We start from the raw sequence: 24,128 nt of genomic DNA, 5'->3' as shown, positions 1-24,128 counted from the left end.
CCTCTCAATTGCCCCTTAATTCCATCTGCACAGCATGATAGGAATTACCTGTCTATCAGCCGGGCTGAAGTTTTTAAGCCTTTCCAGCCGAGCTAAAAAACTCTTTAGCCTCTCCAGCCGCGCTAAAAACTCTTTAGCTTTCCAGCCGAGCTAATTTCACTCTGGGCTCTGCTTGTCCGGTCAAAACGTCTCTTCAATCACAGCGACTGTAACGCTTCTCATTCTAATGACACGTGTCACGCTCTGATTGACTGAGGACAGCTGTCACGTTGTCTTCGTACTAGGGGTGCAACTCGGGCGGGTTCGGTCGGGTTGGGGGTCTGTCCAAGCCCGACCCGAATTGTATTTGGCACTGCCCAAGCCCGCCCAAGCCCGACCATGAACCCGAACATTGTTGCCCAAGCCCGGCCCAAGCTTTGTATTTTGAACTCGAGTTGCCCGAATTGCCCGAGTTCAGAAACCTGTAGGTAGATCTAAGGGTAGACATAAAAGATGCTAATCTAATGGTAGAAAACTAACCAAAAAAAATAAATAAATAAAAATTAAGACTAACTCTTTTACTTAATTTATATATATTACATAATTTATTAAATTATAAATATATTATATATTATATATTATATAATTTATATAATATATTAAATTGAATTCGGGTTCGGGTTGCTCGGGTTGGCCATTGGTTCTGCCCAAGCCCGGCCCGAATTGCAATTCGGGCATCAAAAATCTGCCCAAGCCCGTCCAGATTACAAGATATAGTTGCCCAAGCCCTAAAAAAACTCGGGCTAGGCTCGGGTTGCTCGGGTTGAGCCCGCCCGAGTTGCACCCCTACTTCGTACTTTGTGTTTTTTGAACAGTCCCGCCCAAATTTTGGGCTTTCTAACAAAAGCAAACCCTAAAGCAAAAATCTCTTCACTTCTACTATTCGTCCTCTTCCTTTTCTTCTGAGTTCTTCATTATTCTTCTTCTGAAAGAGTTCGTGATCTGCTGCTTTTCGCTTCCATCTTCAACTCTTGCTTCCTTATCTGGTTAGTATTGTACATCTTACTTTGTTTTCGTATTTTGCTTTCTATGTTTTTACGAAACATATTTGTCCATTCTGTTTTGCTTCTGTACTTTTATGGAAAAAACTTCATATAACACATGAGTATGTATAATATCCTGTAGAAGACTAGTTTTTCGATCCAGAATCATGACACAATTGAACTAGGATACTATTTAAGTTAGGTAAAAGTCTAGTCAACTTGTAACCGGACTAACACTCTATGTTTACACCAGTAGCTTTGAATAAGTCAAACCACTTCTTGATAGTCCTTAGCCGAGGTAACCATCCGAACTAATTTCGCACTTAATCATACTGGTATACCTGAGCTCCAATCGATCTAGGCCTTTGGGGCTAAACCAGCTTTCTTAGTTTTTTAGATGGAACTCAGAAAGCTGCCCCTAGACGATCAACCGGTCAAAACAGAACCATTTCCACCACCGAGATATCTAGACGATTGCCAAGCCTGAACTAACAAAGCCCTGCTCAAACCGAGCTACCAATCATCTTGCAGAAACCGAGCTAGAATCTGTATCATCCATATAGCCAAAGTAGGGCTCCTATCTTTTGTACTTTTATTTTGTAGCACGGTCCAATGATCTGTGCTTAACACCTTTGTTGTTCACTTTGCAGACTTAGGCTGCCCAGGCACCACTTTGCGCGCTCAACCGAGCTACTGAACACAATTTTTGTACCGATCTAATTTATTCGTAATTTATACAATAAATGGGGAAGTATAGGTATCTAGTCGAGACGCCAGGTGGTCTAGCCGAATTCCGAAGGGATTATGGCATACCTGACGATGTAAACCTTATCCTGGTAGAAAAAGATGTCATACTCTGGGGGAATGTAGGCTTTGTCCCCTTCACTCTTTTGTCCATAATTGAGACCGGACTACGATTTCCAGTCCAACCCTTGATTTGTGAGTTTCTTAGGCAAACCAGACTATGCCCAACCCAGCTATCCACCAACTCATACCGCATCATAATGGGAATAGCCGAATTAAACCGCCAAGCCGGACTCAACCTCGGTCTGGCCGAAATCTTCCACCAATACTCCATTTGTTCAAAAGAAGATGGGTGGGTCTACTATTTAAGAATACGTCGTCGACAAGAGAAGATAATAAAATATACACCGGATAAAGACTTAAATGATGACGACTTTTTCTGGGTGTCTGGGAACTTTGAGGATCATCAAGCCTAGATTCCTGGCCGACGTATAAACTGGAAAAAAGGAGAACCCGGTATAGTTACTTCGGTTTCTATGCGTGCTTTATTATATTTCGATTTTTTCAATCTTTCAGCCGAACTAACAGTTGTCTTCTTTCGCAGATTTTGCCCACCTCCATTCTTTATACAGCTACCCAAATCTAGCGACTTTGCGCGCCGCACTACGGTGTCCAGAACGTAGTTGGGCTAAGCTACTAAAGTTCGAGCCGACCTACAGATACAGTGGCCACCGAAAAGCGAGAGTGACCGACTTTCTGCTAGAGGAGGCCCCAGAATCGGACCCAACCTTGCCAGAAATCAGACTAATCCCACTAACTGCTGAAGAAGAAATGGCTAAAAGGAACAGAGTAAGGGCGCTTCTAACCGAAACTAATAGACCCGAGGTACCACAAACCGGTCAGACGACTGAGACCGTGGTAGCCCTTCCATCCCAGCTGCCATCCTCATCTCGGGCAAACAAGCGTGCCCGGACTAGCCAAACCGAGCAGCGACTTGTTGACGAGGATGAGACCATTCTTCCACCAAGTCCTCAACCCATCCTTCAACCAGAGCAATCTGACCGAGCTGACTCCTCCAAATGGGCTCCAATTCTCACCTTTCAAGACCGAGATATCCAGGAAACTGACTCGGTTGTTGCTGAGAAGGATCACTTGATGGCTTTCAATCTAGCCAAGAGTGTTTGCCTTCCAAAAGATATGGAGCACCACAATAAGCAACTAAACACCGAGCTGAAGGCCATCCGGTTATCAACAAAATCAATGATCCTGGTAGGTTTTTTTTTTTTTTTTGTCTAACTTTTTCCCAACTGTCAGTCCGGCTAAAGAGAGTCACTACTCTTGTAAGCCATTCAGAAGAACAACATTGCACATAAGAAAGTGCTGGAGCCCCGTAAGACAACCAGGCATGCCATGGCAGATGCCGAGGCCAAGACAGCCGAGCTTGAGCATGCCAAGAAGCAGATAGCCGAGCTACAGTTTGAAAACGGTCGCTTGACCGGACTTGTTAGCTCGGCTGAAGAAGAAAAACAAAAAATTACAGCAACGGTGAAAGACAAGTACTTGCGTGAGTTGGCTAAACTAGAAGGCAAAAAAGATGCCGAAATAGCCGATCTGAAGAAGAAGGTCGGTGATGCCAACGCCCAAGGTTTCAAAGAGGCGGAGGGCCTCTATATTCCACAGTGCGAGGGGGCGAAGGACTTATTTTTTAAGTGTGGCTGGAGGAGTGCTGTGGAACAGCTCGGCTGTGGGCCTGAAACCGAGGTCTACAATGCTCCACAGCACTTCATTCCGGCCTCACTAGCGGAATATGCTGCTTCGGTCCAAGAACAATTTTTGCAGGATTCAGACGATGAAGACGATGAAAATGAACAAACTGTTACTCCGGTAGTCAACGAGCAAGTCAACGATCAATCAGCTTAGTTGGAGGCAATGGTTGAAGACCTGACTGTTGAGCCATCGACTGATATCGTTCTGCCAGTTGCTACCGATACTGATCTTCCATCTGCAACCGGTGTTCAAGTTGATATTGACACCGAAATTGAAGACCTTTTCACTTGATTTTGTACTTTTCTTCTTTGTTACTTTTTGTTTTTGTAACCGGGATACGCCCCTCCTTTGTATTTGCCTTTTGATGAATGAAAATTTGCTTGAACTCTTACTTCGGTTGATCTGTACGTTTGTACTTGTTATGATTTTTCCATGATCTTTTTACTTTCAACTGTTATCTCGGTTTTAGCTGGTCAATCTAACTACGCTTACTAGCCAACCACTCTTTAGCCGACATAATTACTTCGGCTGAGGAGTACAAAGAGTTAAAAGCCAGCCAATCCACTCTTCAGCCATACCCTTACTCCGGCTGAAGAGTACAAAGAGTTGGTTTAATCCAGCCAACCACTCTTCAGCCATACTCTTACTTCGGCTGAAGATTATAAAGTGTTGGTTTAATCCAGCCAACCACTCTTCAGCCATACTCTTACTTCGGCTGAAGATTATAAAGTGTTGGTTTAATCCAGCCAACCACTCTTTAGCCATACCCTTATTTCGGCTGAAGAGTATAAAGAGTTGGTTTAATCCAGCCAACCACTCTTCAGCCATACCCTTACTTCGGTTGAAGAGTACAAAGAGTTGGTTTAATCCAGCCAGCCTCTAAGTTAGTTTTTCCAGCCAATTTAGAATATAATGTTTGGTTATTCCGACCAAACGTCCTGCAGCCTGGATCCTTATCTTGGGCTTAGGAGGGGTGTTGGTTTATTCTAGCCAACCTCTAAGTTAGTTTTTCCAGCTAACTTAGAATAAAATGTTTGGTTATTCCGACCAAACGTCCTGCAGCCTGTATCCTTATCCTGGGCTTAGGAGGGGTGTTGGTTTATTCCAGCCAACCTCTAAGTTAGTTTTTCCAGCTAACTTTAGAATAAAATGTTTGGTTATTCCGACCAAACGTCCTGCAGCCTGGATCCTTATCCTGGGCTTAAGAGGGGTGTTGGTTTATTCCAGCCAACCTCTAAGTTAGTTTTTTCAGCCAACTTAGAATAAAATGTTTGTAATGTACCTAAACTTCACTAAAGCTAACTTTTATAGAGAACAACTCATGCTGAAAAGAATCAATTGTTTTATTGAGAAAAAAGAAATTACACATGTTTGACAAGAAGAAAGCTAAAAATAAAATAACTTGAGATTGGCCGTGTTCTATGGCCTAGAGATTGCTTTGCCGTCCTTGTCTTCTAAGTGGTATGCCCCTTTGCCTGCCAACCCAACCACTTTATAAGGACCTTCCCAGTTTGACCCTAACTTGCCATCTCCTGGTACCAAGGTGTTTCCCATCACTTTGCGCAGTACCCAATCTCCGATCTTGAATTGTCTTGGATGCACCGTTTTGTTGTATTTCCTGGATAACTCTTGTTGGTATGAGGCAATGCGAACCAGTGCTCTTTCTCTTCTTTCTTCCGTAAGGTCGAGTTCCAATGCTATGGCTTCTCCATTCAAGTCTGGATCAGAATTTTCGCTTCGAATTGTGGGGAGGCCAACTTCCAGTGGGATTACTGCTTCCATTCCGTAGGCTAAGGAGAATGAGGTCTCTCCTGTTGATCGTCGAGGTGTGGTGCGGTAAGCCCATAAAACATGAGGAAGTTCATCCGCCCACTTGCCTTTTGCCTTCTCTAACCTTTTCTTCAGTCCATCCAGGACGACTTTATTTGATGCTTCTGCTTGGCCATTTACTTGAGGATATGCCAGTGTAGAATTATAGAACTCTATCTTGTACTCTTCACAAAAGCCTCTGAAGAGTCTGCCGTCGAACTGAGTGCCATTGTCTGAAATTAGGGCTTTTGGTATGCCAAACCGAGTGATGATGTTTTTCCAGATGAACTTCTTCACATCTTTTTCCTTGATTGATGCCAATGCTTCTGCTTCCACCCACTTTGTGAAGTAGTCTGTTACTGCGAGAAAGAACTTCCTGTTGCCGGGTGCTATTGGAAGTGGTTCTACTATGTCCAAGCCCCACATTGCGAAAGGCCATGGGCTAGTTAATGGTAGGAGTTCTCTAGCTGGTTGATGTATTTGGTGTGCGAATTTCTGGCATTTCTCGCACTTCTTCACATATTTCTCCGAGTCTGCCTACATGTATGGCCACCAGTATCCTTGCGAAATGGCCCTGTAAGCTAGCGATTTTCCTCCTTGATGGCTTCTGCACACCCCTTCGTGTATTTCGAACAAGAATGCTTCCACTTTGCTGGGATGAACACACTTTAGGTAAGGTCCTGAGAATGGCTTCTTGTATAATGCTAAAGATGGGGAGAGCCAAAATCGTTGCGACTTCGCTCTTATTCTTTTGGCTTCTTTTTTCTCTTCTGGTAAGATGCCGTCTTTTAAGAACAGGATGATGGGATCCATCCAAGAGGGGCCTAGTTCTGTGCAGCATACTTCTTCTGCTTCTGGGTCTTCGATGCTTGGTCTTGGTAAGTAGTCGATGAGCAATGGATGAGGGATGGATGTATCTGCCATTGAGGCAAAGCCTGCTAGTTCGTCTGCTCTGCTGTTTTCCTCCCTGCCGATTTGTTCTATCCTTATTACTTCAAATTTCTTAATCTCTGTTCTGACCAATTCTTGGTACTTGGCTATCCTATCATCCTTTGCTTCATAGTCACCAGAAATTTGGTTTACCACCAGCTGTGAGTCCCTATAGATCATTACTTCGGTGGCCTTCATGTAGTATGCTGATTTGAGTCCTGCGAGAAACGCTTCATACTCCGCTTCGTTGTTTGATGCTGGGAAGCCAAGGTTGATTGCTTGCTCTACAACCAGGCCATCTGGTGAGATGAGAACTATGCCAAGTCCTGCACCATGCCGGTTGGATGCTCCATCCACAAAGAGCTTCCACATCTCTCCAACGAACAACTTCCAGCAAGTGGAGGGGTCAGATGATGTCGTGGGGTCAAGAATGTTGCTGGTGTTTTCTTCAAGGTCCATGCTTGCGGTCTACCCCTTGCCATCTGATTGTACTGTTGGTGAGTCTTGGTTTGTTTCTTCCTTGCTGTCTTTAGTCTGGTCTGTCTTGGAGTCTGACCGAGTGCTTTCTGCTAGGGGTTGCGCTATTCCGGCGTCAACTTCCATCCCTAGTTCGGGTGTGTCAGTTAGGTCGACTGGGCAGATATGATGACTTCCAGGAGTAAATTCTGCGACGAAGTCTGCCAAAGATTGGGCCTTTACTGCGGTTCTGGGTTGGAACTTGATGTCGAATTGTCCTAACTCTACTGCCCACTTCAAGATTCGCCCAGAAAAGTTCGCCCTCTCAAACAAAGCTTTTAGTGGAAAAGCTGTGAGGACGACTATGGTGTGTGCATGAAAGTAGTGTGCCAATTTCCTGGAGGCCATCATTAAGGCCAATGCTAATTTTTCCAAGGGCAAGTACCTTGTTTCGGCCCCTAGCAATGTCTTGCTGACATAATAGATGGGCAAATGCTAGATTCCTTCTGCACGAACCAACACTGCGCTAATTGCGTGCTGATAGACTGCTAGGTACAAGAAGAGTTCTTCACCAGGTACTGGGGTAACAAGCAGTGGTGGGGAAGACATATATTCCTTCAAGCTTTCTAGAGCTTGGTCGCATTCTTCATCCCACTCAAACTTGGCCTTTAAGGCATGAAAAAATGGTCGTAGTCTGTCTGACGACCGGTTGATAAATCGGTTGAGCGCAGCCGCCATGCCGATGAGATGCTGCACTTCTTTTACAGAGTTTGGTCTCTCCAAATCCTGGATTGCTTTGATTTGGGAGGGGTCTGCTTCTATACCCCGGTTGGTAACAAGGAAGCCCAGGAATTTGCCAGACCCTACTCCGAACGCACACTTGGACGTATTGAGGCGTAACTTATGCTTCTTCAGGATCTCAAACATCTCGCCTAGGTCCTTGAGATGGTCGTTCTCATCCTTGCTCTTGACCACCATGTCGTCGATGGAAGCTTCCATTGTTCTGCCTAACAATGGTTCAAACATCTTGGTCACCATTCGTTGGAATGTTGCCCCTGCGTTCTTTAGGCCAAAGGGCATGACCTTGTAACAGTACAGTCCTCTTGGAGTTGTAAATGATGTGACCTCCTGGTCTGGTTCATGCATGGCGATTTGGTGGTAGCCTCTGTATGCATCCAGAAAGCTAAGTCGGTTGTGCCCTGCCGTTAGGTCTACCAGTTGATCTATCCGTGGTAGAGGAAAGCTGTCTTTTGGACATGCCTTGTTGACTGTTTTATAGTCGATGCAGACACGCCACTTACCATTCTTTTTTGGTACTACGACTGTGTTGGAGATCCATCTTGGGTAGTGTACTTCTCTAATTGCTCCTGCCTCCAGCAGGTTACCTACTTCTTCCGCCACTATCTCGGCGTGGTGGAGTGCTGATCTGCGTGTGCGTTGGATGACTGGTCTGGCGGATGGGTGGACATTAAGTTGGTGACAGATGAAGTTTGGATCAATGCCTGGCATGTCGTAGGGCGTCCAGGCGAACACTTCGATGTTAGAGGTTAAGAATTCTAAGACCTCTAATCTCTCACTGCTGGACAACGACGAACCGAGCAAAAAGAACTTATCCGGGTTCTTTTCATCTATTCTTATCTCTACCAAGTCCTCCACTGCTTTCTGATCAGCCGCTTTGCCGACATCTGCGAATAGCTCATTGCTCTCAGGTTCTTCCACCGAATGAACGTATCATTTGGCAGCACGGCTGCCGTTCACCGTGACGAAGCATTGTTTTGACATGACCTGATCTCCATAGACTTCTTCAATTACCCCGGTATTGTTGGGGAACCGCATTACTTGGTGGTAGGATGACGCCACTGATTGCATGGCATGCAGCCATGTTCTGCCTAAGATGATGTTGTAAGTGGAGGGGATTTTCAATACCCAGAACTCCACTTGTTTCGTCACGCTTCCTACTCTGACTGGAAGAATTATTTTACCGATGGGCCATTCTGGCATGGAGTTGAATCCAATTAGGGGAGATATGGCAGGCGCCAAGTCTTTGTCTTGCAGCTTCAATTGTTTAAATGTTTCGTAGTACATGATTTCACATGAACTACCCTGGTCAATCAGAATCCGCTTGACGTCAAAATCCTTGACTCGGAGAGTGACGACCAGGGCATCATTGTGAGGGCAGTAAATTCGTTCCAAGTCTTTATCCGAAAAGGACATGACGTTTGTTGCCTCTGTCTTCCCCTTCTTGATGACAGGTTGGGCACTTAGCACTTCTCTAAAGTGTTCAGCCTTTTTGATCGATCCCCTAAGCTCGCATACACGCTCAGGTTCAAAAACTCCATGTATCACATTGATAATGCCTTGAGGCGGGGCGTCGATTGGCATCCCATTAGGGTTATTATGGTCCTGGGGGGCTGTCTGCGTCCTTCCTTCAATGTATTTATCCAAGTGACCTGCCGCCACTAACTCCTCCAGGTGCTGTCTCAATGGTGTGTAATTCTCAGTGCGGTGCCCCTTTTCTTTATGGAAGGTGCACCGCGATCTTTCGTCGTAGTCTTTCTGTGCTTCTCTCAGCTTGGCTGGCCACTTGACGAAAGGCTCATCTCTTATTTCGCTCAGAATCCGATATATCGGTTTCTTGAACACCGTGGTTATGGCAGTGCGGATTCTCAACCATTTTTTATCCGGGTCTTCTCCGTTATCTCGTCTGCCACGTCCGTTTCTGTTCGGTCGATCTACCATATTAACCTTTGCTGAGGTCTTCTTTTCTGGTACTGTGGTCGCCCCAGATTTTGCTTTGGCACGAGCGTCGTCCTCTTCTACCCTGATGTGCTGATGCACTCTTTCCATCAGGGCTTCCATGGTGAGGGGTGGCGTCATGGTGATCGAGTCCCTTAGTCTGTTCCCGACTGGAAGGCCTCTTTTATATTGTGCAATGGCGAGATTGGTGGGGCAGTCCCCAATCTGATTGAATGTCTCCCAGTAGCGACTATTGTAGGATCTTAGGGTCTCTTTATCGCCCATGTCGATGGAGAGTAGCTGGTCGATCTCCACCGGGGTTTTAGTGTTTGTTCGGAACCTTGTTACGAACGCCTCTGCCAATTGTGCCCAAGAGGCTATGCTGCCCGCTGGAAGTTTCTCGAACCAAGTCAAGCCTAGGTCGCCAAGGCTAGATGGGAAGAGTATACACATTAAGGCATCGTTTCGCCTGAACATAGCCATGACCTGGCGAAAATGGCTCAAGTGTGAGTAGGGGTCCGTCTTCCCTTCATATGTAGTGAATTTGGGCTGAAGGAAGCCTGTTGGTAGGGGCACGTTTTCAATTGCCGGAACAAATGGCGAAGTCTGCAGTCTTGCTAATGCTTTGTCCGTTGGTTCGTAGGCAGGGCGCGGTATTGGCATTCCAACCTCGACGCTTCCATGCGTCCAAGGAGCCAACCGCTGTAAGGCAGAAACTCTGTGTAGATCCCGTGCCTTGGCATCCTCCTTGCATCGTGCCTTTTCTTCGAGCACGGTTCGTAAGTCGGATGATCTGGGTAACTCTGTCTGTTTAGATCTGGTTTGGTGCGAATGTGAGGGCCAATACGTGCTTCCTTCAGTGTATGATCTTTCAGATCTCGTCCTCTCAGACCTGGAGTGACGAGTTCTGGAAGACCAGGATTGAGTATCGTCTGTCCTGAGGCTTCTGCTCTCTCCTTGCGAGGGTGTGGTATTCCTACTACGATTTTCTGAGTGGCGAGGGGGCGTCTTGTTTTTGCGCCCCTCTCCTGTCGCCACTTCTTTTTTCTTCATCTGGCGCTTCAAGGCCTCCATGTCCACCGCCATCTTCCTTATCAATTCATCTTGCTCTTTCACGCGGTCTTTCAGAGCTTGAGGATCGATCCTCCACCTTTGCCTGTCAGGACTTTGTGAACGAGAGTGGCGGGGGCTGTTAGTCCGCCTCTCCCTAGTATCCCTCCTGGAGTTATGTCGTTGGGGCTCCAAGTCCGCCATGGGAGGGATAGAAGGTAGTCCTTCGCGCCTTGTGCCCCCATCTGGAGTTTGCTCGTCGATGACGGAATGTGGCAATTCTTCATTGTGCGCCATTGTTTTGTAAAGAGAAGCTTTGGTCAAGAGGTTTTGTTCTGTCTGCACTTCCCACAGACGGCGCCAATTGTACGGAAAAGAAATAAACCTTCTCGTATAATCCTGTTGACCAAGTCTGCGCTCCTCCGTACGACGTCGCCTTATCACCTGAAAACACAAACGTGAGCTAGCCGGCGGGTGTGTGCCGAAAACCTCTTCGATGCCTAAGTCAGCAAACTTGACAAATAAACAAAGCTCTGTGTATTCAGAAAGCAAAGTTGTGTGTTACCTTTCCCAAGGTGATGTTTGTGAGCTTTTATAGGTTTTGTGTGGCATAATCCTAGTAGGACTTCTACTCCTCCATGCAGAGTCCTCCTAGGATTCATACTCCTGAAAGATAATGCTTATCCTTCAACACCCCCCTCATTGCTTAAACCAAGTGAGATAGTTTTTACCATGGCCGAACTCCAACATGACCGAAGTAATCATGGCTATGCTGAGCCGCAGAGCAGACCGAACTATCCTTAGTTCGGTTCTTCCTTTTACTCCTCTTTATCTCGGTGCTCTTATGTATAAACCATGGTGTTTAAACCGAGCTACCGGGTAGCAAGGTTCTGACCGTTCTAACCACAATACGCTATGACCGGACTAACTCTGAGACCGGCCTAACTCCAAGTCGCTTTCGGACCGGAGTAACTTTTCATTTCTCTCGAGCCGAAATAATTCTTTTACCTCTCTTGGGCCGGAGTAATTTTACCACCTTTTTATCCAGCCCTTCGCACTTTGGGCCCTAATGACCATCTTATAGCTCGACCCAATTTTCACAAAAATTATCCTCTCAATATTCTAATGTGGCAAGTATTAATGTAACGCTCCAACGATGTGACACTAAAAAAAAAATTAAAAACTCCTTAGTGTATTTTTCTTAAATGTGACAACATGACGAGTATAATGTGACACTCCAAAACTTTTACTCCAAAAAAAATAAAAACTCATTAGTATACTTTTTTCAAATGTGACAACATGGCGAGAATAATGTGACATTTCCAAAAAAATAAAGAACTCCTTAGTTTACTTTTCTCAAACGTGACAACGTGACGGATATGATGTGACACTCTAAAAAAATTAAAAACTTCTTAGTGTATTTTTTTCAAACGTGACATGTGACACTACAACATGGCGAGTATGATGTGACAATCTAAAAAAATTAAAAACTTCTTAGTGTATTTTTTTCAAACGTGACATGTGACACTACAACGTGGCGAGTATGATGTGACAGTCTAAAAAATTAAAAACTCTTTAGTATACTTTTCTCAAATGTGACTCTAATGTGGCGGGTATGATGTGATATTAAAAACTCTTTAGTGTACTTTTTTCAAATGTGACACTCCAATGTGACGGGTAAATGAGTCATTACATATTCAAAAGAATTAAATAGATCACACTAAAAAATATGAGACTATATAAATTACAAATTCAAAATATGAGACTTATTCTCCCAAAATCTTACAAGTCCTAACATTTCTACCAAAAATAAAATGTCTATGTGACACCCACGAGACAATAAAAATGTTGATATCTCTAACATTAATCTTGTATAGACAGCAAGAAAATACCTTTTAAAGGATATGTATCATATACATTTTATAATTAAAAAGAAAAAAATAATTTAATTTTAATTTTCAAATTAATAACTAAAAAAAATGTTATAACTAAAGAATTCATAAATTATAAATAAAATAATATTATTACTAAAGAAGAAAATTGATCATAACTAAAAACTGAAATAGCATAAGTAAGGATATATATGATACATTTTTTTTTTAAAAGAGTATATAAGGGAGATTCTATTAGGGTTGAGTAAGAAATCCGTAAAATTCGTAATCCGATCCAGTCCAGTTCAATCCGATAGGTTTGGATTGGTTTTTTTGAATCCGTTGTTTGGTTCCGGATTGAAGAATTAAAAATCCGTAGTCTACGGATTGGTTCCGGATTGAACCCCACGGTTCCGGATTGGAACCGATCCGGACCGTATACAAATAGTCTATATTTTTATTATACATCCACCCCCATAGTATCTTCTCTTATTCTATATAAAATCTAAACTCAAACCTAAACCTCGTATAATATCTTCTTTTATTTTTGTTTTTTAGTTTTTAGTTTTAATTTGTAATAGTCTAAATATTTATAGTGAAACCAGTTTTTTTATGATTGTTTAAATTCTAGAACAATATGTCGTTATTATAGAAAAACATGTTGCTATTGTAGAACTAATATAGCGCTATGTTTATATTTTTATAAAATTAAAGTGTTATATATATATATATATTTTTTGTTATTTAATTATATGAATCCGTGGTCCTAAACCGATCCAATCCGTGTTGAAATGGATTGGTTCGGATTGATTCCAAGACTTAAACGGATTGAATTAGTTCCGATTTTTTAAAAATCGTAAATAACAAGTTGATTCTGATTTTATCCCAATCTGATTCAATTCAGACCATGCGCACCCCTAGATTCTATTATAAACACCCTTTACCGTATGCATCATAACTTATGTCATTTTTATACCTTATATATTTTAAAAATATATAATTATATTATTTTTCTTTTTAATTATATGATAGATACAGTACACCTTTTAACCACAAATAGAATAGCAATGCAACGATCGGAAAAAGGGGGGACAAGTAGTTGGAAGGAAACAAAAGCTCACGGAGAATAGAGAGAGAGAGAAAGAGAGAGAGAGGGGAGAGGAGAGGAGAGGAGAGAGAGAGAGAGAGAGAGAGAGAGAGAGAATGAGCGGAGTAGGGAAGACGGTGTGTGTGACGGGAGCGTCCGGGTACATAGCTTCGTGGCTTGTGAAGTTGTTGCTCCAACGTGGTTATACTGTCAAAGCCTCTGTTCGCGACCCTTGTCAGTTCTCTTTCTCCCTCTCTCTGTCACTTTGATAGTATCTAATCCTTTTGGCTATCTTGATTTCTTTGAATACCCAATACCTGATTTTGCTATGCGATTCACTTCCCTTGGATTAGTGCTAGGTTTTTATATATATATATATATATATATATTTTTTAATTTGTTTTTTTGCTGTTTTGGGGATGTTTTTATTGGGTAATTTTATGCGGTTTGTATAAAATGATTTTTTTAAAAATTTTTTTTAGAGAATATTTTAATTTTGGGAAATTACAAAAAAATAAAATCCAAAATACTGCTGAGCTTTTTTTTTGTCCAGTAAAATCAAATTTATTTTCAATCTAAACTATTTATATTTTTGTTATTAAACTCGCATATTTTAAACATTTTATGTACAATTACGCGTTTAATGATTAAAATATAAAATTTTTCGTTGATTTTACATAATAGAAAATAGAAAATACAAATAGGGTTAATTGTTTACATTAAAAATATAAATTAAAATATTAAGATTTAAATTGACAAAATAAAAAATTTAAGTTTTATTTTATTATAAGGGTCATACTTTGGATTTTTTTTTTAAAAAAATTTCTCCTTTAATTTTTGTACACAAGGGATTTTCTGTGTGTTGATATGCCATCGGAAAAAGTAGTTTTTAAAACACAAATTAGATGTAGTAATTTGCCATAGTGGGTCATAATTATTGATTTGATTTTATTAAAAAAATTGCCAATGGCTGATGTGTTAAATCTTTCAATTATAATTGATTTCTTGAACATTGATGAAATTGTGAGCCAAGAGTAAGCAAATACAAGGCTGATTTACCATACATTGTCTATGAAGAAGTGGTTGCCCAAAAGAAATATGATTTTAAATGCTGAAGCGGAGAGATCAGACTCTCATGAAGTATCTAAGACTAAGGCCTCGTTTGGGATAAACATTTTTAGCATGACTGGTTAGTTATTTTAGTCTGGCTAAAACATTTTTCTTTGGAATAAATTTCTGAATTTTTGTTTGTTTTTTTTTTTTGATAGTTGATTTGATGGTTGTGAGAGAAAAAATGAAATAATTATGATTTGGACGTGACATTTTGTCTTATTGGCTAAATTAACTTATTTTATTTTTTTGTTGGCTAACCTCAACCCATTTGCCAAACGGAGCCTAAATAAATTTAATTTTTTACATGAATAATTTTTTCAATTGATTGTATAAAAATTAAAGATTTAAATAACCTAATTTTTAGTTGGATTATAATGAAATTGTAAAATGTCAAAAAGCCATAAGATCAAAAAACTATACAAAACCGGCCAATACCCCCCCCCCTCTCTCTGTCTCTCTATCTCTCTCTCTCCCTCCCCCTCCCCCTCCATATCTATGTGGGAGTCGTGATTTGGTGCATTTGTTGTGTTGTGAAATTGTGTGTGCATAGTAAATCAAAACATTCAACAAGAGGGAAGCATAATTTATGTTTGGTTATGGATCTTATTGAAGAGGTAGGTACAGGTTCCTATTTAGGTTGACTTAAAAATTAGTTGTGTTACATGGACATTTCTATTTTGTCTCCCTAGTGTGTGGCCTCGTTGGTTTGGCTCCAGAGGATGGAAGGGATTAAGAGAGAGGATGGAAGGGATTAAGAGTACGGTGGGATTGAGTGGGAAGATTATTAGTGTGATGGTATTAGGTTGGAGATGTAGAATAAAGAGTGTTTATTTGTATACCACTAGATTAGTAATACTATAGATAGTATTAATATATAAAATTAATATTTTTAATTTTATATTATTTTTTTAATATTATAATTATTAGGGCTGGTTTGACAAGTTTCAAAAAAGCCAAAAAGTCAAAAAGACACTATCCTATTTAAGTCACATCATCTTATTTTAAGTCGCATCACCTCTCTAACACATCACTTCAAACCCAACCCAAATCCAACCTATATTTCATAAAAAGTCAAAAAGTGCACTTATTTAAATCATCTCAAACAACCCCTTAATATTTTTGTATTTTTTAAGTCGAGTTAATCTAGAGACACTTAAAAAAAATATAAATTTTGCATAAAAATTCACAAATTATAAAAAAATCATATATTTTTAGTATTTATTAAAAAATTTAAATATTTCTTTCACACATAAATTATTTAAAAAAAATAATATTAAAAATATTTTAATCCATTTGATTTAATATTTTAATCCATTAATCCCATCTCATATGTTTTCCTTTTATGCTAGTCCAACCAAGGAGGGGAATTGCTAGTCCCCTTGGAGTGTTAATCCCATCACAACCTTCCACAACCAAACACTCTCTATGTGGCTGGACCTCCCGCACTATTAGTCCAATCGCCTCACTCATGGAGCCAAACAATCATGGCCTTTGTGTCCACCAGATTTGACCTTTATTTTCTCCAAATCTATCCCCACTCCTCTCCTGATCCTATGTCATAGCTTTAGTGCTTTAATCGATTGTAAATGATGGGTCCAATCAAGAATAAGAGAGAGAAGAACCCTAGGTTCTAGAGAGAGAATTTCTCAATCAATCAATGTTCAATATTTAAAAGTTAGTTACAAAATGGTTATCACTTCCCTAGACATAGGCTAACAACTGCCCACCACTAACTATCACAGGCCAAGCACATGATGTTCTACATCAGTTTTGTTGCTTGTAAAGTTGTTGGTAGTGAAGTCATTGTAATCACAAAACAGCTTCTAACCATCGGATGGTTGTATTGTCAAATTCACTCCTTATAATTGTTAGCCACTCATATGCTTATAAACATCAAATATACAGTTACTTCTAGATGCAATCATATTAATGTATGTATTATACAACTACGTGTATGAACAAGTACAAAATTCTCACGGTTGAGTCGTTTGGTTCTAATCTTGTTACCAGTCTAATTTTTTCCAAGTTGTCATTGGGAAAGGATGTTTCATGCTGACATGGTCACAATAGCTGTATCCTTTTATTGATTATGGCTGCACTTTATTAGTTTTTAGAATTATTTGTTACTTGATATTCAACTGCAGCTGATCCAAAGAAGACACAGCACTTGCTTGCACTTGAGGGAGCCAAAGAGAGACTTCACTTGACTAAAGCAAACCTACTGGAAGAAGGTTGCTTTGACTCTCTGGTTGATGGGTGTGAAGGTGTTTTCCATACAGCATCTCCTTTTTATCATGATGTCAAGGACCCCCAGGTTCATCCTATGCCTGTTATCTATAAATATATATATTGTTGTGTTTTCTTTTATGGTGGACCTCTCATGTGTTGATTAAATGGTTTGAGAATTTGCAAAAAATTCTAAAAGTAAATTTTTTACCTTTTCCTCAAAAAGTGCGGTTTCAAACATTGTCACATAGGTGTATTGTGCATTGTACTATTGAAAGATTAATTTCAAGTGCAAGTTAGATGCAAACAAGCTGAAGGTGTGAAGTTATTTCTATCCATGGAAACTCGAGGATGAGTTTTTTTATTTTTAGTTTTTAGGAGGCAGAGAATGATGTAGAACAAGAGTTTTGTAATTTTTACATTTTATTTTATTATTTTGGAATTAGATTTCGACTAGGATTTTGTTAAATAGTTCATAATTCTTAGTTTCTTATTCTAGTTTGTATTTGTGTAAGTTTTCTAGTTTATTTTAGAATTACTTTTCCTAGAAGTATTAGGTTTAGTTTATTATAATATGTGTAGACATATGGGCATGGGGAAGTTATTCATTCAATAAATAACAATAACAACCTTGAATTCAAATATTATAAACTCAAGGGAAAATACTATTGATTGAACGAATAACTTCCTATGCCCATAGGCCTACACATATATTTATAATAAGTTGAACTTAACAGGAAAAGTAATTCTAAAATAAACTAGAAAACTTAAACTAATACAAACTAGGAAACCTAAGAAAATAAGAAAGTAAGAAGGAAAATGATATAGAAGTCCACTTTTTAGACCTACTTTCTTGACACATCACTGGGTCTAGAAAGTGTGTCTAACTTTTGGGCATAAATAGCAATGCTCAACTAAGAATTCTACACTATTTAACAAAATCCTAGTCAATCTATTTCCAAAATAATAACAATAAAATATAAAAATTCTAAACCTCTTTTCCTACATCATTTTGTCCCTCTTAAGAAAAAACTTGTCTTTTCCATGGATCGTAAAAACTTCATGTGCTTCAACTTGTTTGCATCCATCTTGTACTTAAGATTAATCTTTTCCATTATTTGACTTTGAGGAGAATTTAATATTCTTTGGGTGCTTGTTTCAAGTGGAACTTGTGGCTGAAATGGAATGTAGTGAACTTTTTGATTGATTTTAGTAGCACATACATTCACTAAGAAGATTAGATCAACTATATTGAGAATGCACCGCTTGGTTTATCCAAGAATACTTGTAATGAGTAAACCCAAAAGTCCCATAGGTTGGCTGATGTAATGTTGGACTAAATATCTTGGGTTGAATTGAAGTTGCCAACTAAATAAATTTTGGAATTTTTAAAAGCAACATCACCATCCCTTATAAAGGGAACTTCCATGCATGCAATGGACACATTGAACATCCTCTTGTTCCTTTTCGTCATAGAACTCTCCACTGCCATCCTCATTCACTCCTAAGGCTGCATTGACTCTTTTTTCTTCCATATTCGGTGGTCGCTAGCATGTCGGTGTCTTTCATATTTCGGAACTCTCCTTCATCACCCACGCCACACATAACATAAACAGGCACTTGAATAATTAGCATGGACCATCAATTGCAGCAAAATGGCTTATTGACTGTTAGGGCCTAACAACTTTTTTCAAAGGCTTTTAGAGCTTATGCTATTTCTTTAGCCACTGACTAAACATGGCATTGTTTGCTTATACTGCAAAAAGCATTCTTGTCTAGAATTTGTTGCCCATCTATAAAAGCTTGTTGGCAGTTGTTTCCAATATCATTGAGTGCATCCTTTTAGAGACACTTTCTGGTTTGAGTTATTAACCCTAAACTCTAAATTTTGTTTTTGTTCTGCCGATTGGTTTCTCTTATCTTTTTATATTTGTGGTTGTATCATAAAACATTGTTTTTATAAAATATTTAGGATGTTGTTCTAGTTTCCAATTTGTTTCCAGTAAGTTGTATCAAACTGTAATTTCTATTAAGGATATTTGCTAGTGGACTTGTTCACCTGGTGCCATGGCAAAACATGTTTTGTTATTGATAAGAGCAATCTTTGCAACCTTGAGTATACATACATATATGCTATCTTTGATTTGTTAATAAGCATGCCTTTTATTCTGTGTTTGTTATCTCAACTATTCCTCACCTCATTTCAGGTGGAATTAATTGATCCCGCATTGAAGGGAACACTTAATGTTCTTGGCTCATGTGCCAAAAACCCATCTGTGAAAAGAGTAGTGTTGACATCTTCTGTAGCTGCCGTTGCTTTCAATGGTAGGCCTCGAGCTCCTGACGTCGTAGTTGATGAGAGTTGGTTTTCTGATCCAGAGTTCTGCAAGCAAAATAAGGTGTGTGTGTTGTTTATTCATTGTCTGTTGATATATAATTTCCCTGTACATATGGATGCTTAATCCAGGGCTGGCAAAAGTTTGAGCTACCAGCAACCCACATTCACAGGACCAAAACAAATGAGCCCCTCCCATTTTATTTCGCCGGGGGGGGGGGGGGGTGGGTTGGGGTGGTGGGTGGGGGAGCTCAGCCTATTGTATCACTAGAGTGGTGTCAATCTAAACATATATTAACCTAGATTTGCATGCCATTTAAATGTGTTTAGTGCATTACAGAAATGTTCAAAGTTTAGGGTACTTGAAAATCTGAGTTTTGAAGTTCATAATGTCCTTGTTTCATATTCATTGATGCTCTCACTTGAAAATCTGGCCACTTAGACACCTCAAGAATTTTGGTTTTCTATGTTCTTTTAGATCTTGTTTGAACAAGTGATCTAGGCCAACAAAATCGAAGGAAAAATAAAAAAAAAAAGAAAAGAAAAAAAATCCTATGTCCATCATTGTAATACATCATTTGCCCCTATAACACAGTGTTTGTTGTTTTCAATGATCTATTTTGTGTGTAAATTTTCAAAAGTAGGATTTTCAATGAACCATTCTACATGATGGGCCATAATTTTGTTTTGTTTCAATCGATATGCTTTGTATGATTGTTCATAATTTACAATTGTAATGGCTGCTCTTTCTATTCTGTTGAATGCTTCTGTGTTTCCCATCCCCATTTTTTCTGCTACCAGCTTTGGTATGTGCTGTCAAAGACTTTAGCAGAGGATGCTGCCTGGAAGTTTACAAAAGAAAAGGGTATTGACATGGTTACAATTAACCCAGCAATGGTTGTCGGTCCTCTCTTGCAGCCAACGCTCAATACAAGTGCTGCTGTAATTTTGAACTTAATAAATGGTATGTGTTCTTTATATTTTATAACAGACGCACGTAATCTGTTCTCATTTATGGATGACGTGACATTTCCTGTCAGCTAATTATTCAGGAGGAACTATGTTTACTTTTGTGAAACAACATATTTATATTTCTGTTGAATCAAACTATTCCCCCAAGAAGCTGTATATTGGACTTTGGCTTCTCTTTCCTTCATTTCATGATATGTATTTGTTGATGAGTAACATAAATAAATAAATCTATAATGTAATTTTCCTAGGAGCATTTTAATATTCTTCCATTTAGAAATAGTTGTTGCTGAAACTTGAAGCATAAAACTTTAGTTGAATTAGTAAGGCTTTTGCCATATTTTATTTTTTGCAAAATGATGTGGAACTTCTTTTTAAGGGAATAATGGACCTGTTTATTTGCTCCTTTATTCTGCAGGTTCACAAACATTTCCAAATTCTACATTTGGATGGGTTAATGTTAAAGATGTTGCCAATGCACATATTCAAGCATTTGAGATTCCTTCAGCTAATGGAAGATATTGTTTGGTTGAGAGCGTTGCACACTACTCTGAAGTTGTGAAGATACTACAAGAGCTGTTTCCTGCTTTTCAACTTCCAGAAAAGTAAGTGATTTATCACATATTCAGTTTATTAAACTCTGCTTCAATGTTTCTTCTTCTTGAACTATTTAGCATGTTGTTTCAATTTGTTTTAATAGTATTTCCCTTACCTTTTCTAACAGTCTCTGTGAGACCCATCTGCTCCTACTAATTTGTCATGTCATTTTATGTGGTTTTCACATACTACCTTTTAAAACATAGTTGATGGGACAAGTATAACATAGCCGATGAGATAAAAAGAGGCTCAGTTGGAAAGTTCTTGAATTGTATCATTTTCTTGAGGTATATACATTGCCTCCTATAGTTTTGACTATTTGAAGAAGTTTTAGCATAATATGATATTAAACGTTGTGCAAGTTGCAAGAAGTCCTCGAGCGTTTAATGCAAGCTATAATTTAACAAAATGAGTCTAGGATAATAAATAGTTAAGGAGCCACTGACTTCAACTTTAAGACATGTTTTTAATAATTCAGCCATTTTAAAACTTCTCTTGTGTCTTTTCTTTCATCATATAAATTATTTGTTTTAATGTTATTAATGCTTTTATCAAAAGAAAAAAAAAATGGTCTAACTTTAACAAAGTAATTAACCTAGCTCCAAAAAATAATAATAATAAATAAATAAATTTCCAGCAATTTGGGCCTGGCCAGAGTTCATATATTATGCTCAGTTCGGGCTTAGGTACACAAGTTTGGGTTGCAAGTCTAGCTTGGGCAACATTCAACACAACTTGCGCTAAGCTTGAGCAATCTCTCAATCCGATTGAGCCCGCCCCAGTTGCATCCTTAGACAAAGCCATCCGAGTTGCTAAGCTTCCAATTTCATTGATGATTTGTAGTGTGAATATACATGTAAGATAAAAGTAGGGACATGCATGTAGAATATACTCAAATTCTGACCAATATTTTAGATGTCTGGTGACTTTATATATTTATTTATAAATTCAAAATGTTGGGGTAGTTGATGCTTTTTGGCTGATGCTATCTCTATGGACATATTTGGATATCAATTGACATGTCTTTAGTTTGATGTCCGTGACCTTTTTATTTGTCCTTTTGGGGCTTTTCAAGAATAGGCATTGACAGTTTTACTTTCTTCTTTACATGCAAATTCTGTGCTGTCGTGCTTCCTTTCCAATAATAATTTGTCATTTTCATTTTGTTGAACTGAATTTTTTTTTTTTTTTTTTGGGGGGGGGTGAATAAGTCATAAAATAAAACAGCAAACGGGCAAATACAAGATTACAAGGGGCATACCCCAGAACCTACCAAACTATACAAAGCCACAGAAGCACACGAGCTGCTGTTGAATTGAATTTCAATGCTTGGATATTGATTGAAAACTTGGGGACCCTGTTTAGTTGTGTTTTCGTTTTCGTTTTCCATTTTATTTATTAGAAAAGACAAAACTTATTTGGTGAACTGTTTTGGAGATTTTTTTTTGAAAAAACACACTTTTCAATAAACACCAAAAAGTCATTTTTGGAGTTTTTGAAAACTGTTTTCACGCAAAAATGGAAAATGTTTTTGGGTATGTTTGGTTTGTGTTTGAGAGATGTGTTTTAGAGATAAAAAGTACGAAAACATGTTTGGTTTGGTTTTTTTTAAAAGATGTTTTAGAAAATTATTTTGAGATAGAGTTTTGGAAAAAGTGATTGATTTGATGTGTGTGAGAGAGAGATTTGTTTGGAAAACTTGTTTGGTTTACAAGTTTTGGGAAATTTTTTTGGGAAAATTTGTTTGGTTTGATTATTTTTAAAAACTTATTTGTAGAGAAAATTTCCCAAATTTTTTTCAGAAAATCAAACCAAACGAGCCCTTTGTTTTTGGAAAATAAAGAAAGCCAAAACACAACCAATTTTCTTACTCATGACTCTGTTTGGTCTTCTGGATTTTGAACTTAGCATGTGATCAAACAAATTCTTGTACATTATTTTGCATCTTTATTTATTTATATTGGGAATCCTAAAAATTGGTCTACAGTATTGTCTACTGTGTTGCTATTTTTCTGTCTTTAATTAGTGTTAGCACATTCTTTCGTAAGATTTATTTTTGTCTTTCAGCGTGCTTCTCTCTTTTTGTAACCATCACTAATGTTCCATTGAGGTTTTTCTCTTTTTAATTAATTAATTTATTTTTAGAATGATAACATAAGTTAGATACATTTTCCAACAATATCTATAGATGATTGATCAATAGGTGTTGGCAGTTGATCGATATTGAGGTTTGAACCCTTTGATAGTAGTTAATGTTCATATTTTAAATGGAAACCCTTTTGAGATTTGAACCCTTTGAAAGTAGTTCATTCACTAGTTGTGTTCATTTCTAACCTGTGCCCCTTTTTTTTAATCTACATCTTTGGGATAATCTTTGTAGGTGCGCTGATGACAAGCCATTTACGCCGACTTACCAGGTGTCTAAGGAAAGAACAAAAAGCTTAGGTATTGAGTTCATTCCCCTCAAGCAGAGCATCAAGGAAACAGTTGAAAGCTTGATGGAGAAGAAACTTTTCACTCGGTGAGTTGTGGCAGTCATATCGGATAAAATAAGGTTTGAGCCACAACATTGTTTGTGGCTTTCCTGTGTGTGTCTCCATTTTGTTTCTCCCAACATTGTTTGTGGCATTCCTCTGTGAGTTGTGGCAGTCATGTCGGATAAAAATAAGTATGCATTTTGTCTTCAAATATTACCCAAATTGTGGAACCTTATAATTAGTATTAACTGCTGCAATAAAGACCTGTTCTGTCTGGGGCTGTAGGTCCGCTAGGAATCTCACTCCAATGGTCCACACTGTTTATCTATTAGGTACCGTGTTTCTATTAGTTCCTTGTGCTTGTGAATAGATTATTCATAAAAAAAAAAATATTAGATTCATCTGATAATTTTGGTTACATATAGACAGTTCATGTGTTTTTAGAAGGCGATGAAATAAATGGTTACAATTATTGATTCAAGTTCTTTTCATAGATTATTTAAAATGAATGATTTGGATCATAAACATTATAAGTATATGGTCTAGACATTCTAGCAAGTGTCATTGCATGATTATTAAGGTTGCAAATGAGCAGAGTCATTTGTGAACAGGCTCAATCTTGAGCTTGGCTCAGTAAGAGCTCGTTCGAACTTGGCTCGTTAAATATTTTTGCGGTCGAGTTCGAGTTCATTAAAATTTTAATAAACAAGTCCAAATTTATTAAAATTCGGCTCGTAAGCTCGGCTCATTAGTTAGTTAGTTTAACATTTATTGTTTATATATTAAATAATGTAAAAATATGTATAAAAAATAAGATAAATATGTTATTTATATGTAAATAATAACTATGGATAATACATTTGTATAATAGTGATGGTAGATATTATTATTTTAGTAAAATATTCTTCTTCTTTTTTTTCTTTTTTAATATGTTTATAT

At 38.8% G+C, this 24,128-nt stretch overlaps 1 protein-coding gene across 1 annotated transcript; it reads left to right on the top strand.

Annotated features, from left to right (window-relative positions):
• Window positions 1-13,346: 13,346 nt before the first annotated feature.
• LOC114261673 (phenylacetaldehyde reductase) lies at window positions 13,347-23,520 on the top strand. Its single transcript, XM_082905944.1, has 6 exons — window positions 13,347-13,706; window positions 16,730-16,899; window positions 19,019-19,210; window positions 19,948-20,110; window positions 20,534-20,720; window positions 23,093-23,520. The coding sequence occupies exons 1-6, from the start codon at window positions 13,589-13,591 to the stop codon at window positions 23,235-23,237; spliced, it is 975 nt and encodes a 324-aa protein (XP_082762070.1). The 5' UTR covers window positions 13,347-13,588; the 3' UTR covers window positions 23,238-23,520.
• Window positions 23,521-24,128: the final 608 nt, after the last annotated feature.

This window comes from Camellia sinensis, chromosome 14, assembly GCF_055761805.1.
Source record: "Camellia sinensis isolate YWXY chromosome 14, ASM5576180v1, whole genome shotgun sequence".
In the NCBI taxonomy this organism is placed as follows: domain Eukaryota; kingdom Viridiplantae; phylum Streptophyta; class Magnoliopsida; order Ericales; family Theaceae; genus Camellia; species Camellia sinensis.
Note: the sequence above shows the minus strand (reverse complement) of the source record. Positions and strands in the feature narration are given on the sequence as shown.